We start from the raw sequence: 23,368 nt of genomic DNA, 5'->3' as shown, positions 1-23,368 counted from the left end.
AAAAGAAACGACGCACAGCAATGGAATTATCCGAATGGGACGAAAATCGGTAGATGTGATGTACAAAAGCAGAAAAACAAATAACTTAAATTTGAGAAAAACTGGATGACTTACTGAAGAGAAAGTTCCTCAAAAATTGAGCAAGTCGACAACGCGTTGGTCCACCTGTTACGTCTACGGCTGGAATCTCACTGACTGGAGTAGAATTGTCTTCAGTGATGAGTCTCGCTCCGAAGTGACCCCGAAAGGTAAGCGAAGGCGTGTCTGAAGACTCCTCGGGAAGCGATGGGGTAGCAGCCTGACTGTCGTGCGCCATACTGCCCAAAAACAATGAGTGATGCACTGGGATTGATACACTAACAGCAAAACAGTACGTCAACGATATTCCTCGCCCCGTTTTTTTTTCCCTTCATGGTAAGCCATCCTGAGCTTACATTTCAGCATAATAGTGTCTGCCCGCACGTGGCGAAAGTTTCTACTGCTTTTTGTCGTGCTTGCCAAACCCTACCTTGGTCAGCAAGGTTGGCAAAAATGTTCAAATGGCTCTGAGCACTATGTGCCTTAACATCTGAGGTCATCAGTCGCCTAGACTTCTTAAACCTAACTAACCTAAGGACATCACACACATCCATGCCCGAGGAAGGACTCGAACCTGCAACCGTAGCAGCAGCGAGGGTCCCGACTGATGCGCCTAGAACCACTCGGCCACAGCGGCCAGCTGCAAGGTTGTCGGACCTCTCCCCAATGGAGAACGTTTGGAGCATTATGGGCAGGGCCCCCCAAGCATCTAGGGATTTTGACAATCTGAAGCATCAAATGGAGAGAATTTGGTGAGTACACCCAACAACTCTATCAATCAGTGCCAAGCCGAATAACTGCTTGCATAATTTCCACAGGTGGACCAGCGCGTTACTGACTTGCTCCATTAGTGAAGCTCTTTCTCTTGAATAAGGCATGCAAATTTTTTGAAATTGTAATCATCTGTTCGTCTGTTCACGTACAATCTACCGATTTCCGTCCCATTCGGATAATTTCTGCCTTGTGCACCGTGAATTTATTTTTCTTTTCAGTATATATTGTGTGCATTAAGTTGTTCTATATGCAATTAATGTGTAGCTAATTAAGGTGACGTGTCGTTAGAGGTGCAAAGTTGAAGAAGAAAGAAGAATGGAGCACTGAAAAATTGGAACAACAGTGTGTATTCATTTTTGCTAAAAAAAAGTTTTGACGATACACATAAATTAATCATTTGATCCAAGCCCTTAAACCCTCTTCAGCCATTTAATATTGCGGAAGATAAATATTTTGTACAGAACATTACGTCACCGCCAATGCACGTAGAAATCACATGAATGCACAAATACTGCCTAAATTTCAAAACGCATGAAAAGCAGTAGGTATATTGTTTCACAAGTATGAGGAACTACTGTTCACAATCACACTGATACTTCAGTTTCACAGACAAGTCTGTCTCTGGCCACACCGTAAAACGTAAACGGTCTGTGATCAAGCGTGCACCTTGTGGAATACTAACAGTGACGAACGGACTTGCCTGACCCTTGGCGCTTTCAATTCTGATCGGAAACAGTCGATTATTCGGAAACAATCATTATTGTTGACTGTACTCTGTTATCACCTGTCACCTCCATTTTTGTCACTTCGATACTTATTCTTCACTTGGTGCCAATATGCAGCTTTCAATTCAGTTCCTCGGCCATGTTTATGAACAGTGCGATTATTTACAGTGAACTATGGGTCTGGATGAAAATGCCGAATCTCTCACAGTCAGTAGCGTCTGAATGGGAGAAATCATATGACTGGATTAAAAGTGATCTTCAAGGTAAATTCAGTACGATATACAGTATCAGCAAGGATGATTTATATTCTGAGAACGTATTAATTAAGGAAAATTACAAATGAAGTGACGAATGATGACAAATATTTTTCGCGAAAAACACATCCGACAGATAGGAGTATGTACGTAAAAGTAAGCGATTAAGTCACCAAACAAATAAAAAATATTGTATCGTATATGGTGTCTGATCACATCACCATAGCATTTGCAGAAAGAGAACTATCGGCGGTAAGTGCAAACCAGCGGGAAGAGAGACACAGAGCTTCAATAAATGCAAAGTGAAAAATTATTTATTTAACCATAAATTATATCATTTAGCACGTTTTAAAATCCACCAAAAGTTGATATTTAATAAAAGAAGCATGAAAAATTCGTATTCATGTAAATAAACACACAAATTTCGAAAATATTTTATTTGTAGAAACACACGTCTCTCTTGAAATAAGATACGTTATTTGACCTTAAAAATTTGGCAGTAGTAATAATGGTTCATTTATGACCGAAAGATTGAACTAGTATGCAAGCGAAATCACTCAACCTCGTAGACTGACGGAAAAATTCATATGACTGGCGTAAGCGTTGCAGACTTGTGTCAGCTGTTTGTCACACATTAAGTGAAACCACTCACACAAGAAAGACATTCAAACAGCTGACGTGGCAGCACAGACTAGTTTCACTCGGTCGTTTCGTTCGTCTGAAAAAGTGACTGAGCGAAAAAAATTGACTGGACTAGTCGGCCGTAAAGACGAGTCGCTCGTCCCATCATTAGTGAGCGCACGGGGTCAAGGCCGAACGCCGCACGCCGCGCGGCTAATGAAGGAGCGAGCAGTCTGTCTCCCAAGCTACGTACTAGGCTGACGTCAGTGGCAGCAAGTGGACAGCGGCAACAGGCGGAGTTCTGCAGCTGCTGTCCACTTGTCAGCCCGGTCGTGATTAACCATCTGCGAAGGCGGGGACGGTTCACAGATACCTAAAAGGCGCTGGTGGCCCGTCCCAATCATTTCACTCTCGTCTGGATACAAAATTACAAAAAAAAAAGTTGGATCAGTGCAGGAGACGAGGCGAGAGAGGGGGTGGGGGGAGGAGTCGAGAAGAAATAACTGCTGAACACACTCGCTTAAAACGATGCCAGAAATAAGGTTTTAATCACTAGTATTTCTCACTGAGATTTCCGCAGGTAACGAGCCCTTGGTTCAAAACGACCATCTGCAGTTGAAGAAAGGGTTTCTCAAAGAGACATATCTTGGAAATTATAAGGAGAGACAACAAAACAAGTGGACGAAGGAACAAAATCAAATGGAAAACGGAATTAGACCTACGACTGTAACGAGATTGTAATGGATGTGGTCGAGATAAGCACCCAGTGAGTCAGTGATAGATGAACCAAGAAGGAATAGACGGAGAAGACGACCTAATAGGAGGTGAGAAGGCAACACTAGAAACATGCAGCGACCACATGAATGTGTATGGCTGGAGCCCGCAAGAGGCCTCCATCTAGGAGAAGATGTGAAATGCCAGCTGTAACTGCTCCTGCTGCCGATGATGATGATGATAATGATGATGATGATGATGATGAAGCTGATTATCACGGATAACCTACCGTATTATTATTGTTCTTCTTCTTCTTCTTTTTTTTAAAAAAAATGCTATTTCCTTTTTGTGGTGTTTATTTGATTTAATTTATTTACCCTGACCCGATTATGGCCATTAGGCACTCTCTTGTATCGGACTAGGGTTTCACACTATCTATAACATCATATTTACCTCAGAAATAACAATTCTAATATGACAACAAATTTTTAAACGATCTGAGTGTCAGAAGTGGCTATATGAGTAAATTATACTCATTATGAACTAACAAAGTTAATACTGGCGTTTTTATACTACTGCAATTGCTGCCACTAATAGTGATAATAGCCATAACATCAATACTAATACTAATAATAATAATAATGACAATAATTGTGACAACAAAAATAATGATTGTGACAGATATAAGAAGAATAGTCATGGCGATGCATTAAAGCGTGTTCCATCTTTTTTTCACAGAACCAACACCCAGCATTATGCTAAAATGGTGAAACCTCCAGAAACCTTCTGGAGATGAACCTGAAAAGGCTCGAAAACCGGTTCATGGAATGAAACATACTCAAAAAAGTGACTGGTTGCTGTTTTATGTAACTAAATTACACACATAATAGATGTTTTCTGATGTAGTGATTTCTGGAAAAAGAAAATTTAAGGAGACTATATATGCTAACAGTACTGAAAAATAAGGAAGATCAGGTTGGGAAGAGGGTTGTACAAGGGTAAGGATTGCGTGCAAGGATAACGGTAATCTTATTATTGCTTTAGTAGATATGTCATTACCTGTCTTCTGAAGCAGGAAATGTTATTTAGTTCTCTAATATAACGTGGGAGGTTGTTCCAAAGTCCGGTTCCTGGTACTGAGACGGACTTAGAGAGGGCGGCCGAGCGATGAAGCGTGACGGAAAGGATTTTGCTCTGATGGGAATGGTTGATTATGTCGGTGTTGTTCTGACAAGACCGTTGAGGTCGAGGAGAGATATGATGTTAGTACATAACGTACGTTATTTTTAGCCACAATCCACGACCAGAGATCGTACTTCGAATTTTGTTTGTGTTGGTAACTTCTTACGTGCCATACTACTGAGGTCATTGGTCCCTAGGCTTAAACACTAATTTATCTAACTTAAACTAACTTACGCTGAAAGGACAACATACACACTCATGCACGAGGGAGGACTCGAACCTCCGACGAAAGGATCAGAATTTTGTATTCTCGATTGAGTCAAATGCTGAAATCCCATCACGGGTGGTCGTTGCTAAACTGTACTCAGTTGCTTCTCCTAATTAAATTCTGAGATTTCTACCAATTGCTTTAGGTGTAGTGCTCTTAATTTTGGTGAAAAGCGTCGGAGATGGACTCTGATAGACGATCCGGAGCATCGCAGATGTGTGAACGATGAAAGAGCAAGTTCGGCGTGCAGTTTTCCTCCTTACGTGCAATGCATCTGGTAAACCTTTTCAATGTCTGAAGACTATCGACACTTTTACGTACTGCACTGAGACGGTACAAATCGTTACCGAGGAAAGATCCTCTGACAAAAAATGAGGGACCGACCAGTGTCTTATAAACAGACACAGCAATCATTAGGTATTGACATTACCTGCAATTTATATTCTGTCATTTGTACGACTATTCATCGCATAGGTACAGATGACACATTGTATCTCCTATTGCAAAAAATTGCTGGTAAAATCGAAAATCTTTCATGTCTTTATTTGAACAGCACAGTTACACCAACGCTGCTAAATTAACTCAAAGCACATAAACAATTGCAAAATTCTTGAATACGGCGATGTGAGAAAATGCAAATACAGTTCCCAAGCTCGCCAGCAACGTGTTCCCAGCAATTAACTGTGCACGTTAAGACAAAGCAGTACCCATGGAATGACGATCAATATTCGATGCAATAAGGCAATACAATAGCAACTCTAATGGCACAGTAGACAGTAATCGGTGGCATCGTCGACTGGCAATGCGATGTCTGCAGTGATCTTTGTAGTATATTGCTGCTTTCTTCACCAAAATTGAATTGTTTGAGTGTACACTGACCAGTTCTAAAAATTGTCATAGTAATGAAAAAAAAAAAAAAACAGTTGTTACATGTTGCAGTACCTGTCTCAGGTTGGGTCTTCCATCATGTGTATCATAATTTTAGTGACTGTTTAAACGCAGTGGGCTTCACAATTCTGTAATGCCGTCAGTGTGGTCCCGATATTACTTTTTTAGATCCTCCACCAGTTTCATCAAGTCAAGAAAGGAGAGAAAGGTCGATTTCATGTCCCATCGACCTCGAGGTCAGAAGAGTAGCACAAGACCAACTGGATAAAAGCACGAATCTATCAGGTAAGAAATGAGAAACTCCTTCGCAAAATCAGCGAGGACTTTAAAATCTGAAAATATTGACTATAACAAGAAATATGATGGTAGTAAATATTTTAAGATACCAGGGAATAGCTTCCATGGTACAAGTGGAAACCATAGAGGTAAAAAGTTGCAAAGGAAGACAGACACTAGGATATATAGCAAAAATTGGACGTCATTGGGTTAAGTGCTACCCCGCGTAGAAGAAATTGGAATAAGAGAGAAAATTGTTGCGGCCGCATCAAACCAGTATAAAGATTGACGAAAGAAATAAAAAAAGATCGATCATTGTCCATAGATCCAACCCGACTTACGCTTGAAGTGGTTCAGGGAAAATTCAGGATGGATGGCGTTTTGAAATTCGCTTACCCAAAATCATTTTCCAATTTCGTAACCATGCACCTCCTCACTATATTCAGTGATACCGAAGAAGACAGAGATTTTCTATGGATGAGGGCCTCCTACAGTCGAGACTAATCAGTAATGACCAGAGCAGACGTTAAGGAAATTACGAGTATGAACCAAGTGGAACTAATTTGATGACGGAAGATAGAGCAACATGTGAATGCGACTTCAGTTTGACACCATCGGCATAACTAAGCACGGAAGATTATTTAACCGGACCAGCTGATGGGCTGGACTTACCGAGTGGCTCAAACGTCCATACTTAAGTTAGGTCCGTATAAATTGGTTCTTAGGCCACAGTTGTATCGAACTATGTCGATAAAGTAGGAGTCTGAAATGGCAAGTTTCATTAAACTGTGTAAGTAGGCTGTTTAGGTTTTAATGTTGGTAACGCCATGTATCGCTCTATATGAAAATCACTGACTGTGCTGTGTGAATTCTGTGGCTGGTTTGCATTGTTGGGCAGTTGAACGTGAACAGCGCGTAGCGTTGCGCAGGTGGAGGTGAGTCGCCAGCAGTGGTGGATGTGGGGAGAGAGATGGCAGAATTTTGAGAGCGGACGATCTGGATGTGTGTCCATCAGAAAGAGTAAATTTGTAATATTGGATATCATGAACTGATATATACATGATGACTTTTGAACATTATTATGGTAAATTCATTGTTTGTTCTCTATCAAAATCTTTCATTTGCTAACTATGCCTATCAGTAGTTAGTGCCTTCAGTAGTTTGAATCTTTTATTTAGCTGGCATTATTGGCGCTCGCTGTATTGCAGTAGTTCGAGTAACGAAGATTTTTGTGAGGCAAGTGATTCGTGAAAGGTATAGGTTATTGTTTCTCAGGGCCATTCTTTTGTAGAGAATATTGAAAGTCAGATTGCATTGCGCTAAGAAGTGTGTCAGTTTATTGATGATCAGAATAAGTAAAGAGAGAAATGTCTGAGCACTTTCAGTTTTGCTCAGCTGTTTGAAAATCAAATAACGTAAGGGGTTTACCAAACAGTAATTTATTAATTTCAATACTGATTCTCTTCCGGTAGCGACGGAGGCCTGATTAGAATGGCTACCTGTTGAAGTGTTGGTTGGTACGATTTTTGAATATGGCAACTTGTAAGAAACCTTACGGAGTGCTGTGGAATGTGCGTTATTTTGTCGATTTGGGTTACTTTCGCTCGTAATCTGCGGGAAGAAACATTCTTAGTATCGCTCGGTATTCGTCCAAACTACTCTAATCTTACCATCGCTGACATTACACAAAGCATAATTTGGATTTCCTTGACTTGTTTTGGAACATGTGCGGTAGAAATAATGAGACAGCATTGCACATTATTTTGAAAGAGAGTAAGGTTCAGGATCTTGAAATAGTACTTCATGTATCAGTGCAAAGGATCTCACGGAAAGGTTCACGAGGGACTGTTCTTCACACTTCACGAAACGAATCTTCACTTCTCGTCGTACTTACCTGCCTGCTTTACGCCGTCGCTGTAATTGCGCATCACCCTCCGCTGTGTACATGCCTCACTTTACCGGCATAAACCGTCTACTGACGGATTAGAAGTCTCGACTAGCTCTGCAGCAGGTTCTAGGCGGCGCAGGTGACGTCTCTTGCAAGTTTCACACGAAAAAATGCGGCGCGCGGGAGGAAGTGTTTTCGCGGAACGGCTGAGCTCGGCGCGGCTGGGCGCGCGGGTTCGATAGCGGCGGGCGGTCGCGCGCCGTGTCAAGGCCGGCGCGGCGCAGGGTTCACTGGCACGCGTGACGTCACCGCGGCTGCGCACTGCGCACTGCGCAGCAGCCGGCCGGCCGCCAGCGCAGTTAAAAGGACGCCAGCCGCCCACCTACCCAATTAAGCGGAGTCCGCGGCCGGACCGGCGCTTCGTCATCCCGGAATTTCCTCTGTCCTTCGGGATTTTATTCGGAATACACTGCAAGCGTCGGTCTTCCCAATTTTCGTCATCTTATCAGGTTAAATAAATAGTCACTCTGCAAGTAAGACTGAGTATTGTTCTCGAATAATTGTAGACATCGCCAGAAACAAAAGGAACGCCTTTAAAATTTGTGAGTCCTTTGCTGGAAAAACCCTTGTATATTTTTATATGAACGACAACTGTAAGTACCACAGCCATACATACACTGCTCCAGAATGTTATCTAATGCCATCTTATCACCTTTCTTCACATCTATTTGGGTTTTTAAATTCAGCCTTCTGTAACACACAATACGTTTCTTTTTTCTGTTGACTCAAACATGTTTCCACCCCTATGTATCGTCTTCTGTGGGTTTCGATTTATTTCTGTAATACTATTACACCAAGGTCGTGTTTTTTTCTACATTAAGGCTAAAAACTATAAAATATGCTTTTTAATATTTTTGGTTTATTGCTCACTTGCAATTACGTTAATTGTGAAAGTGTATTTGTACAGATTGGCTTGCTTTTGAGTCTTTTTATAGCTTGACAGCATGCGACCTGCGAAGCAATAGGAAGTGGTTAAAGACTTACTAATTTTGAAATTTCTTTTTTCGAGACTCTTAGACCCATGTGTCCTGTACTTAAGTTTTCCGTCCTGTTGTACATTTATAGCGTGTTTTGTTTTTGAGTGTATCACACACACTTTTTTCGAAAGCGGAGTTCAAGTATCCCGTTTCATTCGGAAACACGGGAGAAACGTCAACCTGATCTTTCATATCCCAAAAAAATAATTATTTGTATATCGACACTCCATGATACACCCCTCTCTTGTAGTGGCTGCCATCAGCTCCGTAACGCCCTCGCACTTACCAAAAGGTCCCGATCTTGTCAATGTTGGCTTTTAACCATGCCACATGAGGATCCCAGAATGATGAACAACAGTCAAGAATCGGTCGAACATGTATTCTGAAAACCACTTATTACGAGGAGAAACCACATTTCATTAAGATTCCTCAGCTGCCTCTCAGCCTGGCTAATGCTTTTTCTACAACTTGTATCATGTCGTCAGTCTAGTTTAGGTCGCTTTCGGTATTTTTTGTGGTTCATATTTTCAGCGATCTTTCACCAAAAGCGTAATCGAACTCTAGACTCAGTGCACCTTTTTACCTATGTAATATGTTATGTTTATTTATGTCCATGGTCAACTGGCAGTCCCTACACCAATCAAATATCCTCCACAGGTCTTCCCGTATTTCTTCTGGCTTTGCAATCTCCTTATAGGCAACAAAATTTCCTGCTTCATGGATCAGCCGACGCTATGCATTACGTCACTTGTGTGTAATGTAAACGGCAATGGACAATAACATTCCCTCTAGGGATTCCATAAATTATCTTTAGATCTGTCGATTTCGTCTTTTCGTATCTTTTTCAAGAACACAGCTCTCTCTTGGGTTATATACCTACTTGTCCGCCAATCTCCACAGCAGTTTCATCGCAGTCGCACACAACATTATCCGCTCCAGTATCCCCCTGTTACATTGGTTTCACGTGTGTCTCGTAGTGACTTCTATCGTGTATCCCTACAATTATTGTTGTGTAATCCTCAGCTTTTGAGTGGCTTTACATCCACATAATACATATTCGGCCGGCCGAAGTGGCCGTGCGGTTCTAGGCTCTACAGTCTGGAACCGCGAGACCGCTACGGTCGCAGGTTCGAACCCTGCCTCGGGCATGGATGTGTGTGATGTCCTTAGGTTAGTTAGGTTTAACTAGTTCTAAATTCTAGGAGACTAATGACCTCAGCAGTTGAGTCCCATAGTGCTCAGAGCCATTTTTTGAATACATATTCGGAAAACGATAACGAACTGTGCTAATTATTGGAGGAACCGCCATCGGTACTACCCAATTTTAGAGTTTCTTCCTACGTTGCTGAAAGTTTAAATGCCTCTGCGTGCGCTGCAATATGTCTAAACGTGTCCTCCCTGCCCCTACGGGAGCGATACATTATTTAATGAAAAGTATCTATGTAATGCGGAATTGACCAGCAAGTGTAACGGTCGCAGGTTCGAACCCTGCCTCGGGCATGGATGTGTGTGATGTCCTTAGGTTAGTTAGGTTTAACTAGTTCTAAGTTCTAGGAGACTAATGACCTCAGCAGTTGAGTCCCATAGTGCTCAGAGCCATTTTTTGAATACATATTCGGAAAACGATAACGAACTGTACTAATTATTGGAGGAACCGCCATCGGTACTACCCAATTTTAGAGTTTCTTCCTACGTTGCTGAAAGTTTAAATGCCTCTGCGTGCGCTGCAATAAGTCTAATCGTGTCCTCCCTGCCCCTACGGGAGCGATACATTATTTAATGAAAAGTATCCATGTAATGCGGAATTGACCAGCAAGTGTAACGAGAGGCGAGCCCTATAGTATAAAAGGAGGCAGGGAGTATTGGTTGGTTGTTTGATTCAGGGGAGATGGCCAAACAATGAGGTTCAAAAAATGGTTCAAATGGCTCTAAGCACTATTGGACTTAACATTTGAGGTCATCAGTCCCCTAGACTTAGAACTACTTATACCTAACTAACCTAAGGACATCGCACACAGCCATGCCCGTGGCAGGATTCGAACCTGCAACCATAGCAGCAGCGCGGTTCCGGACTGAAGCGTCTAGAACCGCTAGGCCACAGCAGCCGGCAAACAGTGAGACTCTGCAAGAGAGGTGCTCTGCATCGCGGCGTAGCTCGCTGTCCAGGTTTCGAGAGGGTGCGGTCCTGGATGAGGTATCGAATATATTGCTTCTCCCTACTTACACCTCCCGAGGAGATCACGAATGTAAAACTAGAGAGATTCGAGCGCGCACGGAGGCTTTCCGGCAGTCGTTCTTCCCGCAAACCATACGCGACTGGAACAGGAAAGGGAGGTAATGACAGTGGCACGTAAAGTGCCCTCCGCCACACACCGTTGGGTGGCTTGCGGAGTATAAATGTAGATGTAGCAAGAGACCTCCAGATAGGGATGACACTCGGGCTCGGCGGCAGCGCCGTGCAGTGAAATGCGACCCCAGCGGTGATGCTGGGGGTGAGAGGGGACAAGGGGCTGCTGTTGGGCCAGCTGTGGCGCAATTGTTGCGGAGGCAGCCGCAGCTGGGCGCTGCAGGCAGCTGGGACCGCCCTCAGGTGGCCGCCGGTTTGCACAACACGCGTGGGCGGCTGCGCCACCCGCGGTCAACCGCCGTCCGAGCCCGGTCTAGTCCAGCGAGTCCGGTGCGACAGCTACTGGCTGCCGTCAGCCTCAGGGCCACAAATTACTGCTTTCCAAACAAAGGCTGAGTGCCATCTACACCATCTGACAAAATAGCACCCAGATACTCCTACTTAATGTGTATATTAGAAGTGGATCGTGTTTCAGTTGAACAAGTGATGAGCTCCAATTGTCTACACTGTTATCTCAATCTTTATAGCGTGGAAGTGAAAAATCAAGTGACAAAGGCAGTACGCCTGCAAAATTCTGTATGGAGAAACAAATTTATGACAACTAAACTGAAAATAAAAATATATTAAACAATGGTGCATCCTGTTTTACCATGTGCAGCAGAATCTTGAGTGACTGTAGGAGGATACAAGATGACTTGGACAGGATTTGTGGTTGGTGTAAAGAATGGCAGCTAACTCTAAATATAGATAAATTTAAATTAATGCAGATGAATAGGAAGAAAAATCCCGTAATGTTTGAATACTTCATTAGTAGTGTAGCGCTTGACACAGTCATGTCGATTAAATATTTGGGTGTAACATTGCAGAGCGATATGAAGTGGGACAAGCATGTAATGGCAGTTGTGGGGAAGGCGGATAGTCGTCTTCGGTCCATTGGTAGAATATTGGGAAGATTTGGTTCATCTGTAAAGGAGACCGCTTATAAAACACAAACACGACCTATTCTTGAGTACTGCTCGAGCGTTTGGGAACCCTATCAGGTTGGACTGCGGGAGCACATAGAAGCAATTCAGAGGCGGGCTGCTAGATTTGTTACTGGTAGGTTTGATCGTCACGCGAGTGTTACGGAAATGCTTCAGGAAATCGGGTGGGAGTCTCTGGAGGAAAGGAGGCGTTCTTTTCGTGTATCGCTACTGAGGAAATATAGAGAACCAGCATTTGAGGCTGACTGCAGTACAATTTTACTGCCACCAACTTATATTTCGCGGAAAGACCACAAAGATAAGAGAGATCAGGGCTCGTACAGAGGCATATAGGCAGTCATTTTTCCCTCGTTCTGTTTGGGACTGAAACAGGGAGAGAAGGTGCTAGTTGTGGTACGAGGTACCCTCCACCACGCATCGTATGGTGGACTGCGGAGTATGTATGTAGATGTGGATGTAGATGTAGATGAATCTAGAGCAGAAAAGAAAAAGATAAAACAGAAATTAACGACACACGAAATGAAGGAACCAAAACATATACAAGAAGTAACCATGTGGCGCAAAAGAACAAATGTGTCGATAAGAGGAGAGTGCAGAATGCAAAATACAAACAAATGGACGAAGACAAGAATAAGAAATAGGGAGAATCATGTGAAAAGGTTGGGCCCCGCAAGACTAGTTAAGATTTGGGAACATGGACGACCGCAACAGAAACGATCACGTGGATAACCATCCAAGAGATGAGACAGCAGTTGGACCGGTGGCGCGCTAGTCAGCAGAAGAAGAATGATTCGCTTCTCGTATCATCTAGTTTCGAATGGTTCAAATGGCTCTAAGCACTATGGAACTTAACATCTGAGGTCATCAGTCCCCTAGACTTAGAACTACTTAAATCTAACTAACCTAAGGACATCACACACATCCATGCCCGAGGCAGGATTCGAACCTGCGACCGTAGCGGTCGCTCGGCTCCAGACTGTAGCGCCTAGAACCGCACGGCCACTCCGGCCGGCAGCAATGGACTTAGAATAGCGGTTGAACAGAGTGGTCAATGTCTTGAAAGGAAGATGTAGGATGAACATTAATAAAAACAAAACAAGGATAATATAATGTAATCGGCTTAAACTAGGTGATGCTAAGAAAATCACATTGGGAAACGAGACATTGAGAGTAGTAGATGAGTTTTGCTGTTTGGGCCCAGCGAAAGAACTAATATTGGCCAAAGTAGACAGGATATAAAATGCAGACTCACAATGACTAGAAAAGCATTTCTGAAGAAGAGAAATTTGTTAACATCCAATATAGATTTTTCTGAAAGTATTGGTACTGAGTGTAGTCACGTACGGAAGCGAGACATGGATGATAAATTGTTTGGATAGAAAGAGAATAGAAGTTTTAAATGTGGTGCTGCAGAAGAATGTTGAAGATCAGATGGGTCGATCACGTAACTAATGAGGAAGTACTGAACAAAATTGGGGAGACTAGAAAATTGTGGCACAACTTGAAGAAAAGAAGGGATCGATAGATAGGACACATTCTGAGAAGTCAAGAGATCACCAGTGCATTATTGGAGGAAAGTCTGAAGAGTAAAAATTGTAAAGGGAGACCAAGAAACGAATACAGTAAGCAGATTCAGAAGGATGTAGGTTGTAGTTATTCGGAGATGAAGAGGCTCGTCCAGGATAGAGTAGCATGGACAGCTTGTAAAGGAATTATATAATTTTTTTTAAAGACTATGTAGACACTAGTTCAACTACCAGAGATTAATGCGTAAAGCATTTACTGAACAAAAGAAGCTTTACGCTCTTCGTTTATTAGTTTTAGAATAAGTTACTTTTCGCTGTTATCCTGTCCTAGTGTTAAAACGTGTTGTGCCATTTCTTACTGATAAAATTGGGTTAAATAATGAAAGAGAGTTTGAAGCAGAGAGATTTCGTCTTTTGTGATACCATGGGTCCCAGCTCCCGAAATTCTGGAAAATTATTACTATTATTTTAATTTTATGCAGAGAATTTAGATGGAGGCGACGATCTTCACGGCAACGCTGCTCAACAATAGAGGTACGTGAATGTGTTCATCTTTTTCCTTTCATGGCCGCTACCGTCAATTTCAGTATATTTGCCGCGATATTCAGAACCTGTAGTCTTTCTTTTCATTTAACTTCGAAGTCCACGCATTTACATTCTGAGATGAATAAATGCATTTAACTGTAATTCTTTTTATCCAGGATACGGGGGATGATTGCACGTGCCTCTATCCCGTTCGTATTTTCGCATACATTTGAGTATGCGAAGCATAGCTATATTTAAGACTCATTTCCTACACAGTATTAACGCTTTTTTTTTTTTTTTTTTTTTTGACCACTCATTCGCGAATGTACGTGCCCTCTTATTTGATGTAGTCAGTTTGCCGTATTCTTTAATAACATTATTTGTAATATTCAGTGGCTTAGTTTCCAAAATTGATCTTTGCCTGTGTCGCAACGGCGCTTCACGCGAAATATTTATAACGCGACATCCACAATAACTTTTATTTCAAAATTTCGACGACCGACTGAATAAAGATTTTTCTAACAACAACAGTAGCAAAACATAATAATATAAGAGGGGCGCGTTATAAGCTGCATCAAACCAGTTTTATGACTGAACCCCACAAGGACGACAACAACAACAACAACAACACAAAGAAATATGCGTATGCGACCAGTAGTTCTTAATTTGGAAGTGTACAGCCGCGTAGTTTTATTCTTTAAGATTTGAGACGACGTGCCGAAGGTGTGAAGGCAACTGAAGAAATGGAAGCTTGGAGGAAGAAGGAGCATGCCGCACAAGTGTTTCCAGGAGACAAAGAAAGCAGCGGTGAACACAGGGCCTGGACCACGTTGCTTCCCGGAAGCTCCTGGCAGGCGCTTATCGCCAGCGCGGGGTCGTGTGGCCGCCGTAGCGTACCGCGCTCACGTTCTCTCCTCCAGGGTCGATGCTCTCTGCACCTGCTCCAGAGAAACTCGTAACAGATACACCTGCGGAATGTTTCTGCTCTTATCATTGTGCTCCAGTAAACAAGTCACCTGAGTTTACCTACTACAAGCACTCCTGCTTCTGACCAGCGGTATTGCGAACGTACGTGCTTGATCGCTGTCGCGCTTTATCCTCAAAGGTATCACCCTTTCCGAGGGTGAAAAAAGAGCAAACCCAAAGTGAGAGAACACCGTGAGAGGTCGAGGCACGTGATTGAGCGTTGCCTGGGCTGGTACTCGGTAATTTTTTATACTTCTCCTTCCTCGTTCAAATCCACAGCAGAAGAGCTTGGATCTTTTCAAACTTATCCAGCCAATTGGGATTGGGACTGTCGTTATGCCAATTGGGACTATTTGGTAGGGAATTTTCTGTTCTTTTTGCCTTACAACGAATGAAAATTTCTTGAAAACCTCGGTTGGATTCAGGGGTCTGGATCTGTTTTCCATACGAGACAGTAACACGAACGAACAGTGAATATACGTCGACGAGCCAAAACATTAGGACCACTCCCCACCATTAAATGACCAGCCGGCCGCGGTGGCCGAGCGGTTCAAAGCGCTTCAGTCCGGAACTGCGCTGCTGCTATGGTCGCAGGTTCGAGTCCTGCCTCGGGCATGGATGTGTATGATGTCCTTAGGTTATTTAGGTTTAAGTAGTTCTAAGTTTAGGGGACTGATGACCTCAGATGTTAAGTCCCATAGTGCTCAGAGCCATTTGAACCATTTTGAACTGAATGACCCTAGGAAGTTGAGGGCACATTAAGGGTTGAGGGAAGTGTACAATCAGAGAAGAGAAGAATGGGGAGTCATCCTAGTGACGATCCACTGACATAAGCCAACGGGAAAATTCTTATGGTCCGGCTTCAGGGAACGAGCATCTCGTAAACGGCGAGACTGATCCGATGTTCGCGTGCTGCTCTCTGCGCATCTAGGGAAGTGTTTGAAGAGCCTAGAAAGAACGAACAGCCAACAACTTGGATGCTGACGCGTCGACAAAGGACGTAAATGGCAGAGACTTGTTCGTTTCGTGAAGCAGAACAGGCGACCACCCGCAGCACACAGGGTAAAGAAAGATACTGCTTCATGCACTAGTGTGTAGGAGCACATTGTTCAGCACGTATTGTTCAGTACAGCTCCACAGAAGAGGACAACTACGTGATCCATGTTGAACCAACGACATTGTCAATTACGACTGCAGAGGGTGGGATCATCGAGACTGGACCGTGGATCAGAAACATATGGCCTGGTCACATTAATCACGTTCCTTGCTACACCAGGTCGATGGACGTGTCCAGATACGTCACCATCAAGGCTAGCGGCTGCGTGAAGTATGCGTTGCGCCACGGATGCATGGCTGTGGCGGCAGTGATCTGTTTTGTGGGATATACATCTCGACTTACACGGCACCTATGGCAGTAATCGAAGGTGGCGTGACAGTTGTGGACACTGTGAACATTGTTAAGGACCACCTGCATCCCATCATGCTTGACACCTTCCCGGACGGTGTCTGGTGACGCCCCGTCTCATAGCGTCAGCCGGCCGGTGTGGCCGTGCGGTTCTAGGCGCTTCAGTCTGGAACCGCGTGACCGCTACGGTCGCAGGTTCGAATCCTGCCTCGGGCATGGCTGTGTGTGATGTCCTTAGGTTAGTTAGGTTTAAGTAGTTCTAAGTTCTAGCGGACTGATGACCACAGATGTTAAGTCCCATAGTGCTCAGAACCATTTGAACCATTTTTTTCATAGCGTCAGTATCGTGCTAGAGTGGTATGAGGAGCGTGTTAGTGAACTCATTTTGATGTCTTGGTCACCAAATTTGCCTGATCTCAACCCGATGGAACACATCTGAAACACTATCGGGCGTCAAGAAAAGAAAGGAAGATCAAAGTTTAACATCTCGTCGACAGCGCGGTCATTAGAGACGGTATCGGTAGCCAGCTCCCGGCCCACTAACCACAGGCCCCTTTGTTTACCGAAATTGCGTGAAATATGCGCAGATATCTGGTACGATGTACTTGCGGAAACATACCATGTTGTGTTCAAATGTGTCTGAATTCCTAAGGGACCAAACCGCAGAGGTCATCGGTCCCTGATCTTACACACTACTTAAACTAACTGAACGCAAAGGACAACACACACACCCATGCCCGAGGGAGGACTCGAATCTCCGGCGGGAGGGGCCGCGCGATTGGTGACATGGCGCCTCTAACCGCGCGTTTTTGTTTTGCCTGTTGGTATTCCTGTTGCTGTGGGTTTATTTATGGAGTGTCACTTTTTATTTGTAGTTCACTGTTGCCGTTTGACATTACATATTATCATTTTGTCATTTGGAGATAGCGGAGCTGTGGACGCTAGGAAATGGAGTGCCAGATGAAAAAAATCGGGACATTTCCGACATATTCTTCTGTTTGAGATCAGTAGACGGTTGACAGCAGTAGAGGTAGGTAGAAACATTTGCGACGTTTAGGGGGATAATGCACTCGGACAGAACACGGCAAGTAAATGGTTTTCTCGGTTTAAGGAAGATATTATTGACATTAGTGACTCTCCACGTTCAGGAAGGTTTTCGGTGTTTGATGACGATCGTTTCAATGCATTAATTCACAACTGACTGCATCAGTGTTCTCAAGAACTAAAAAAGTGGTGAACTGCGATCATTTCACCATCGTACGCCGGCCGCGGTGGTCTCGCGGTTCTAGGCGCGCAGTCCGGAACCGTGCGGCTGCTACGGTCGCAGGTTCGAATCCTGCCTCGGGCATGGCTGTGTGTGATGTCCTTAGGTTAGTTAGGTTTAAGTAGTTCTAAGTTCTAGGGGACTAATGACCACAGCAGTTGAGTCCCATAGTGCTCAGAGCCTTAGCCTTCACCATCGTACGACATTTGCATGCAGTAGAGAAGGGTCAAAAATCGGGTGTATGAGTACAGCATGCTCTAAGCCAAAATCACAAACATCAACGGATGGCCATATGTTCATCTCTACTTGCTCGTCATCAGCTAGCTCGTGAACAGCACCGACCATTCCTATCTTGTATCGTTACTGGTCACAAGATGCGGTGTCTTTATGCTAACGTAAGGAAGTAAAGGAGTGGTTGAGCCCAACCAAAGCAGTAACTCCGCACAAAAGATAATATTATGCATATGGTGGGGTATATTATGAATTGCGTCCCAGAGGTGTAACCATCTATGACGACATTTATTGCCAACAACTGAGACGTCCTGCAGACGTATTCCAATATCAACGGTCAGGATAACTGCACGAAGTGATGCTACTCCGCATTAACACCTGCCCGCATTCTGCTAGGCTGACAAAAAACACTGGGTTGGGTAGTCATTCCACACTCACGTTATTCACCTGATCTTGCGTTGTCAGATTATCACCTTTTCCGCATTCCATCGAACTGTCTTCAAGGCTCTTCCTTGCCGGATGAAAATGCGCTCCGAGCATGGCTCGACGATTTCTTCATCTCAAAGCACATGATTTCTACAGTCTCGGAATCGAAAAGTTAGCCCTTGGTTTGCCAGCCAAGGGCTGTTATGAATAGTGAAGGAGAATATATTATTGATGACTAAAATCTCTGTTATGTATATCTGTTGTGTTTATGCTACGAACGGATGCACTAACCCAATATACTGCGTCCAAATGGTGGACTATCACTCTGTTGAGCAGGTGCTAATAATGTTCTGTTTGTCTGTAAGCTTTTGTAACAAAGTCTATCACTTTTCAAAATGTATAGCATTGTCCAAGCTTTGTACTTTTTACCGATATCCTAAATTATTCAGTTAAATACCAGGCAAGGTATAAGTTGGGCAGACGAGATGCTAATGGCGGCCTTGTGGGATTAGCTGAGCGGTCTATTGGGCTGCAGTCATGGACTGTGCGGCTGGTCCCGTCGGAGGTTCGAGTCCTCCCTCGGGCATGGGTGTGTGTGTTTGTCCTTAGGATAATTTAGGTTAAGTAGTGTGTAAGCTTAGGGACTGATGACCTTAGCAGTTAAGTTCCATAAGATTTCTCACACATTTGAACATCTGTTTTTGCTAATGGGGAATCACCCTCGGCCACACACTGTATGGTATGTACAGATGAAAATATGTACCAAAGTTCAGTACAAGCATCGTCAATGCTTCCCGTCGGCAAGGGCTAAAAATCAGTACAGAGTAACGAACAAGGGCGGTTCGCAGTCATCGTCTGCTTATGATGTTCAAGTACAACTTCCCAAGTTCATATACTGTACCTATGTCAGCTTGTACAATATGTACTATAATTCCAGTTTTCTGCTGACTTTCTTACATAAAAAACTGATAGCATGTAAGATATCGATAACTGATCGACTGATACGGAGTACACTGCCCTTGGCACAGAATCTAAATTTACGTGGAATTTGGGTTGCAGTTCGCTATTACATAATACGCCATTGCTGAAGAGTAAAGCGGAAGGAAGGAAAACTTGTTGATCGCTGGCCACCGGTGAGGCTGCACAACCGCTCTCTCATCTGGAAAGTGAAATGCCGCGGGGACGAGTTTGCCGCTGGCTGCCCGCAATGCTCAAACTCACTTTCCGGCCAGTGGCGCAATTTTCACTATACTTAGGCTAGCTGCTCGCAAGGCGAAGTCACTAACGCACGTCTGTGTGGTGCTGCTCTGCTCGGAAGTAACCAATTCGAGTCCTGAAGGTGGAAGATATTTTCACCTACACTATTTGGCCGGAAAGAATACGGCAGGTGGCGGCTGGTGTGGCCGAGCGGTTCTAGGCGCTTCAGTCTGAAACCGCGCGACCGCAACGGTCGCAGGTTCGAATCCTGCTTTGGGTATGGATGTGTGTGATGTCCCTAGGTCAGTTAGGTTTAAGTAGTTCTAGGGGACTGATGACCTCGGATGTTATGTCCCATAGTCCTCAGTGCCATTTGAAGACGGCAGGTGGTGGCGTGTCCATATTCACCAAGCTTTCCGCCGATATCCTGAATTATACACTCCTGGCCATTAAAATTGCTACACCACGAAGATGGTGTGCTACAGATGCGAAATTTAACCGACAGGAAGAAGATGCTGTGATATGCAAACGATTAGCTTTTCAGAGCTTTCACACAACGTTGGCGCCGGTGGTGACACCTACAACGTGCTGACATGAGAAAAGTTTCCAATCGATTTCTCATACACAAAAAGCAGTTGACCGGCGTCGCCTGGTGAAACGTTGTTTTGCTGCCTCGTGTAAGGAGGAGAAATGCGTATCATCACGTTTCCGACTTTCATATAGGTCGGTTTGTAGCCTATCGCGATTGCGGTTTATCGTATCGCGACATTGCTGCTCGCTTTGGTCGAGATCTATGACTGTTAGCAGAATATGGAATCAGTGTGTTCAGGATGGTAATACGGGACGCCGTGCTGGATCCCAACGGCCTCGTATCACTAGCAGTCGAGATGACAGGCATCTTATCCGCATGGCCGTAACGGATCGTGCAGCCCCGTCTCGATTCCTGAGTCAACAGATGGGGACGTTTGCAAGACAACAATCACCTGCACGAACAGTTCGACGATGTTTGCAGCAGAATAGATTACCAGCTCGGAGAGCATGGCTGCGGTTACCCTTGACGCTGCATCACAGACAGGAGCGCCTGTGGTGGTACACTCAACGACGAACCTGGTTCCACGAATGGCAAAACGTCATTTCTTGGAATGAATCCGGGTTCTGTTTACAGCATCATGATGTTCGCATCCGTGTTTGGTGACATCGTGGTGAACGCACATTAGAAGCGTATATTTGTCATCGCCATACTGACGTATCACCCGGCGTGATGGTATGGGGTGTCGTTGGTTACACGTCTCGGTCACCTCTTGTTCGCATTGACGGCACTTTGAACAGTGGACGTTACATTTCAAATGTGTCACGACCCATGGCTCTACCCTTCATTCGATCCCTGGGGAACCCTGCATTTCAGCAGGATAATGCACGACCGCATGTTGCAGGTCCTGTACGGGCCTTCCTGGATACAGAAAATGTTCGACTGCTGCCCTGGCCAGCATATTCTCCAGATCTCTCACCAATTGAAAACGTCTGGTAAATGGTGGCCGAGCAACTGGCTCATCACAATACGCCAGTCACTACTCTGGATGAACTGTGGTATCGTGATGAAGCTGCATGGGCATCTGTACCTGTACACGCCATCCAAGCTCTGTTTGACTCAATGCTCAGGCGTATCAAGGCCATTATTACCGCCAGAGGTGGTTGTTCTGGGTACTGATTTCTCAGGATGTATGCACCCAAATGGCGTGAAAATGTAATCACATGTCAGTTCTAGTATAATATATTTGTCCAATGAACACTCGTTTATCATCTGCATTTCTTCTTGGTGTAGCAATTTTAATGGCTAGTAGTGTATTTCAAACCTCTCTTCCGCGCGACGTGACACTGCTGATGGTGATCCGTCCATCGTATGAGGACGTTAGATCGGCGGTTCCCTCAGTGCCATTTGTGAGGAGTAAGCTGTGTGCTGACTCTGCCTTCCATACTCTGTCTTCTCTAATCATCAATATATATATATATATATATATATATATATATATATATATATATATATATATATATATATATATATATATATATATATATATTTGATCCGTCCAAAACAGTTTCGAGACTGCATTAGTAAAAAACAGAGAAACGTTAAGATGGTGGTATTAATGCTTCAGAAGTTGTATGTAGTCTTCTCGCACGAGAGCGCAATGCGCAGAACGTTCATTCAACGATGTACAAGTGTAAAAGACATTCCTTCTTTGGGATGTTGTTTACCTCGTGCATCACAATGGCCTGAGTGCCGGTTATGTCGTCGTTCATGTGAATTTTTTCACTTTGTCGTTCTGTCTTAGGTTCGCATTGATAACAACGATCTCGTCACCCGTGATGTTTATTTCCAGAGAACAATTGTCAGAGTTTTACATTTCACTCAAGTCGCAGCGTCAGATTTTTGTCCGAGAATGACGGCGTGTGGGAAAAACTTCACAACACTTACCTCTTCTTCAAAATCAGCCTATCGTGGTCTTGCGGTTAGCGTTGCCGCCTCCCGTTCACGTGGTTTCGGGTTCGACTCCCACCCGGATCGGAGATTTTCTGCGCTCGGGAGAGTGTGTGTGTGTGTGTGTGTGTGTGTGTGTTCTCCTCATCAACTTTTCACTTTTCATCCTCGTCGACGCGCAAGTCGTTGAAGTAGCGTCTAATAAAAAGACTTGCACCAGGCGGCCGAATATCCCAGGTGGGGCTATATGCCAACAGTGCCATACCCCTCATGTTATTTCTTCAGCAAAACATTTCGGGAAATGTTCTGAAAACTTGGCTTAGAGATGTTGCTCCATTGCGATTTGTGTCACAATAACGTTTACACACTACTTAACACTGCCTGCTCACAACCGACTGGAATACTCATTTGTTGCTTCAGGCTGTCAAATGCGCTGACGTCGCTTATACGCCAGGAATAAAAATCAGTGTCGGACCTTTTTGACGGATGGCATACTCTACAGGCACGAAGTGTTAGAAAAATTATTATAGTATCTGAACGTCTCCTGATCTACGTTATATCTATAAGTTCAGTTAACAAATCAGTAACACCTTCCTATGGAGCAAACAGTCTCTTCAGTCCTCCAAGCTCTTCCACCAGACTGTCTTAATTCTCTCACAGTCTTGAACAGTGCTGCTACAGTTTCGTTTTCGAGTTCTCCGTGAACAGATCGAACTCCCACCCTTCGTCCCAACAGCTGCTTCAAAGTGATTCCTCCACTCTACATGATTTCCTCGCAGTCCTGCACACTCCGGTCAGAGAAGAGGACATAACAGGGGGTAAACACGGGTCATTAGCAGCGGTTGATTCACTTCTGAATCACTTGATGCACCGCCATAAGCTACCAGACGAGGGCGGATCCGCCCCGCAAACACGGTGGCTGCTGCTGAGTGGCGTAAGCCGGCCGATCCCCCGCCCACTGATTCATGCTGCAGCTTACGTTAACAGCACCCTCCGCCCTCCGCCGCCTGCCCCTCCGGGGAATGACGCATGTCTCCCCTCTGGTGTGCCGCCGCCCCCCCCCCCCCACCCCCTTCCGACATCCACCAACCATACTCGCCATACGTACAACGCATTCCCAACGGTTCCCCAGACAAACAACTAATTAGTGAAGCAGCGGACAGCTACAACATCGCAAATAGGCACGCCCTCGGCAGTTTCTTATAGTTCTGCCTGCACGACCCGTTACTTTACTAACGGGCACCAAATGACAAATGGATATCAAGAGAAAAGTAGTGCAGTCTTCTGCTTGACAATAGTAGTTTTCTGGAAAGC

The 23,368-nt window shown here is 44.3% G+C and overlaps 1 protein-coding gene across 2 annotated transcripts in view; it reads right to left on the bottom strand.

Annotated features, from left to right (window-relative positions):
• LOC124605112 (ecdysone-inducible protein E75) overlaps positions 1–23,368 on the bottom strand; it is a 469,227-nt gene that overhangs the window by 403,839 nt on the left and 42,020 nt on the right. The window contains exon 1 of one of the 2 annotated variants that reach the window (XM_047136570.1): positions 7,675–7,723. The exons of the other annotated variant lie outside the window; for it this stretch is intronic. Within the exon in view, the coding sequence (XP_046992526.1) occupies positions 7,675–7,708 (34 nt within the window). The 5' untranslated portion in view covers positions 7,709–7,723. Of the gene's footprint in view, positions 1–7,674; positions 7,724–23,368 lie in introns of those variants that run through there. 2 annotated transcript variants of the gene reach the window in all.

Source organism: Schistocerca americana, chromosome 3 (genome assembly GCF_021461395.2).
Source record: "Schistocerca americana isolate TAMUIC-IGC-003095 chromosome 3, iqSchAmer2.1, whole genome shotgun sequence".
Lineage (NCBI taxonomy): Eukaryota > Metazoa > Arthropoda > Insecta > Orthoptera > Acrididae > Schistocerca > Schistocerca americana.
The sequence above is the reverse complement of the archived record's forward strand: the minus strand, read 5'-3'. Positions and strand labels throughout refer to the sequence as shown.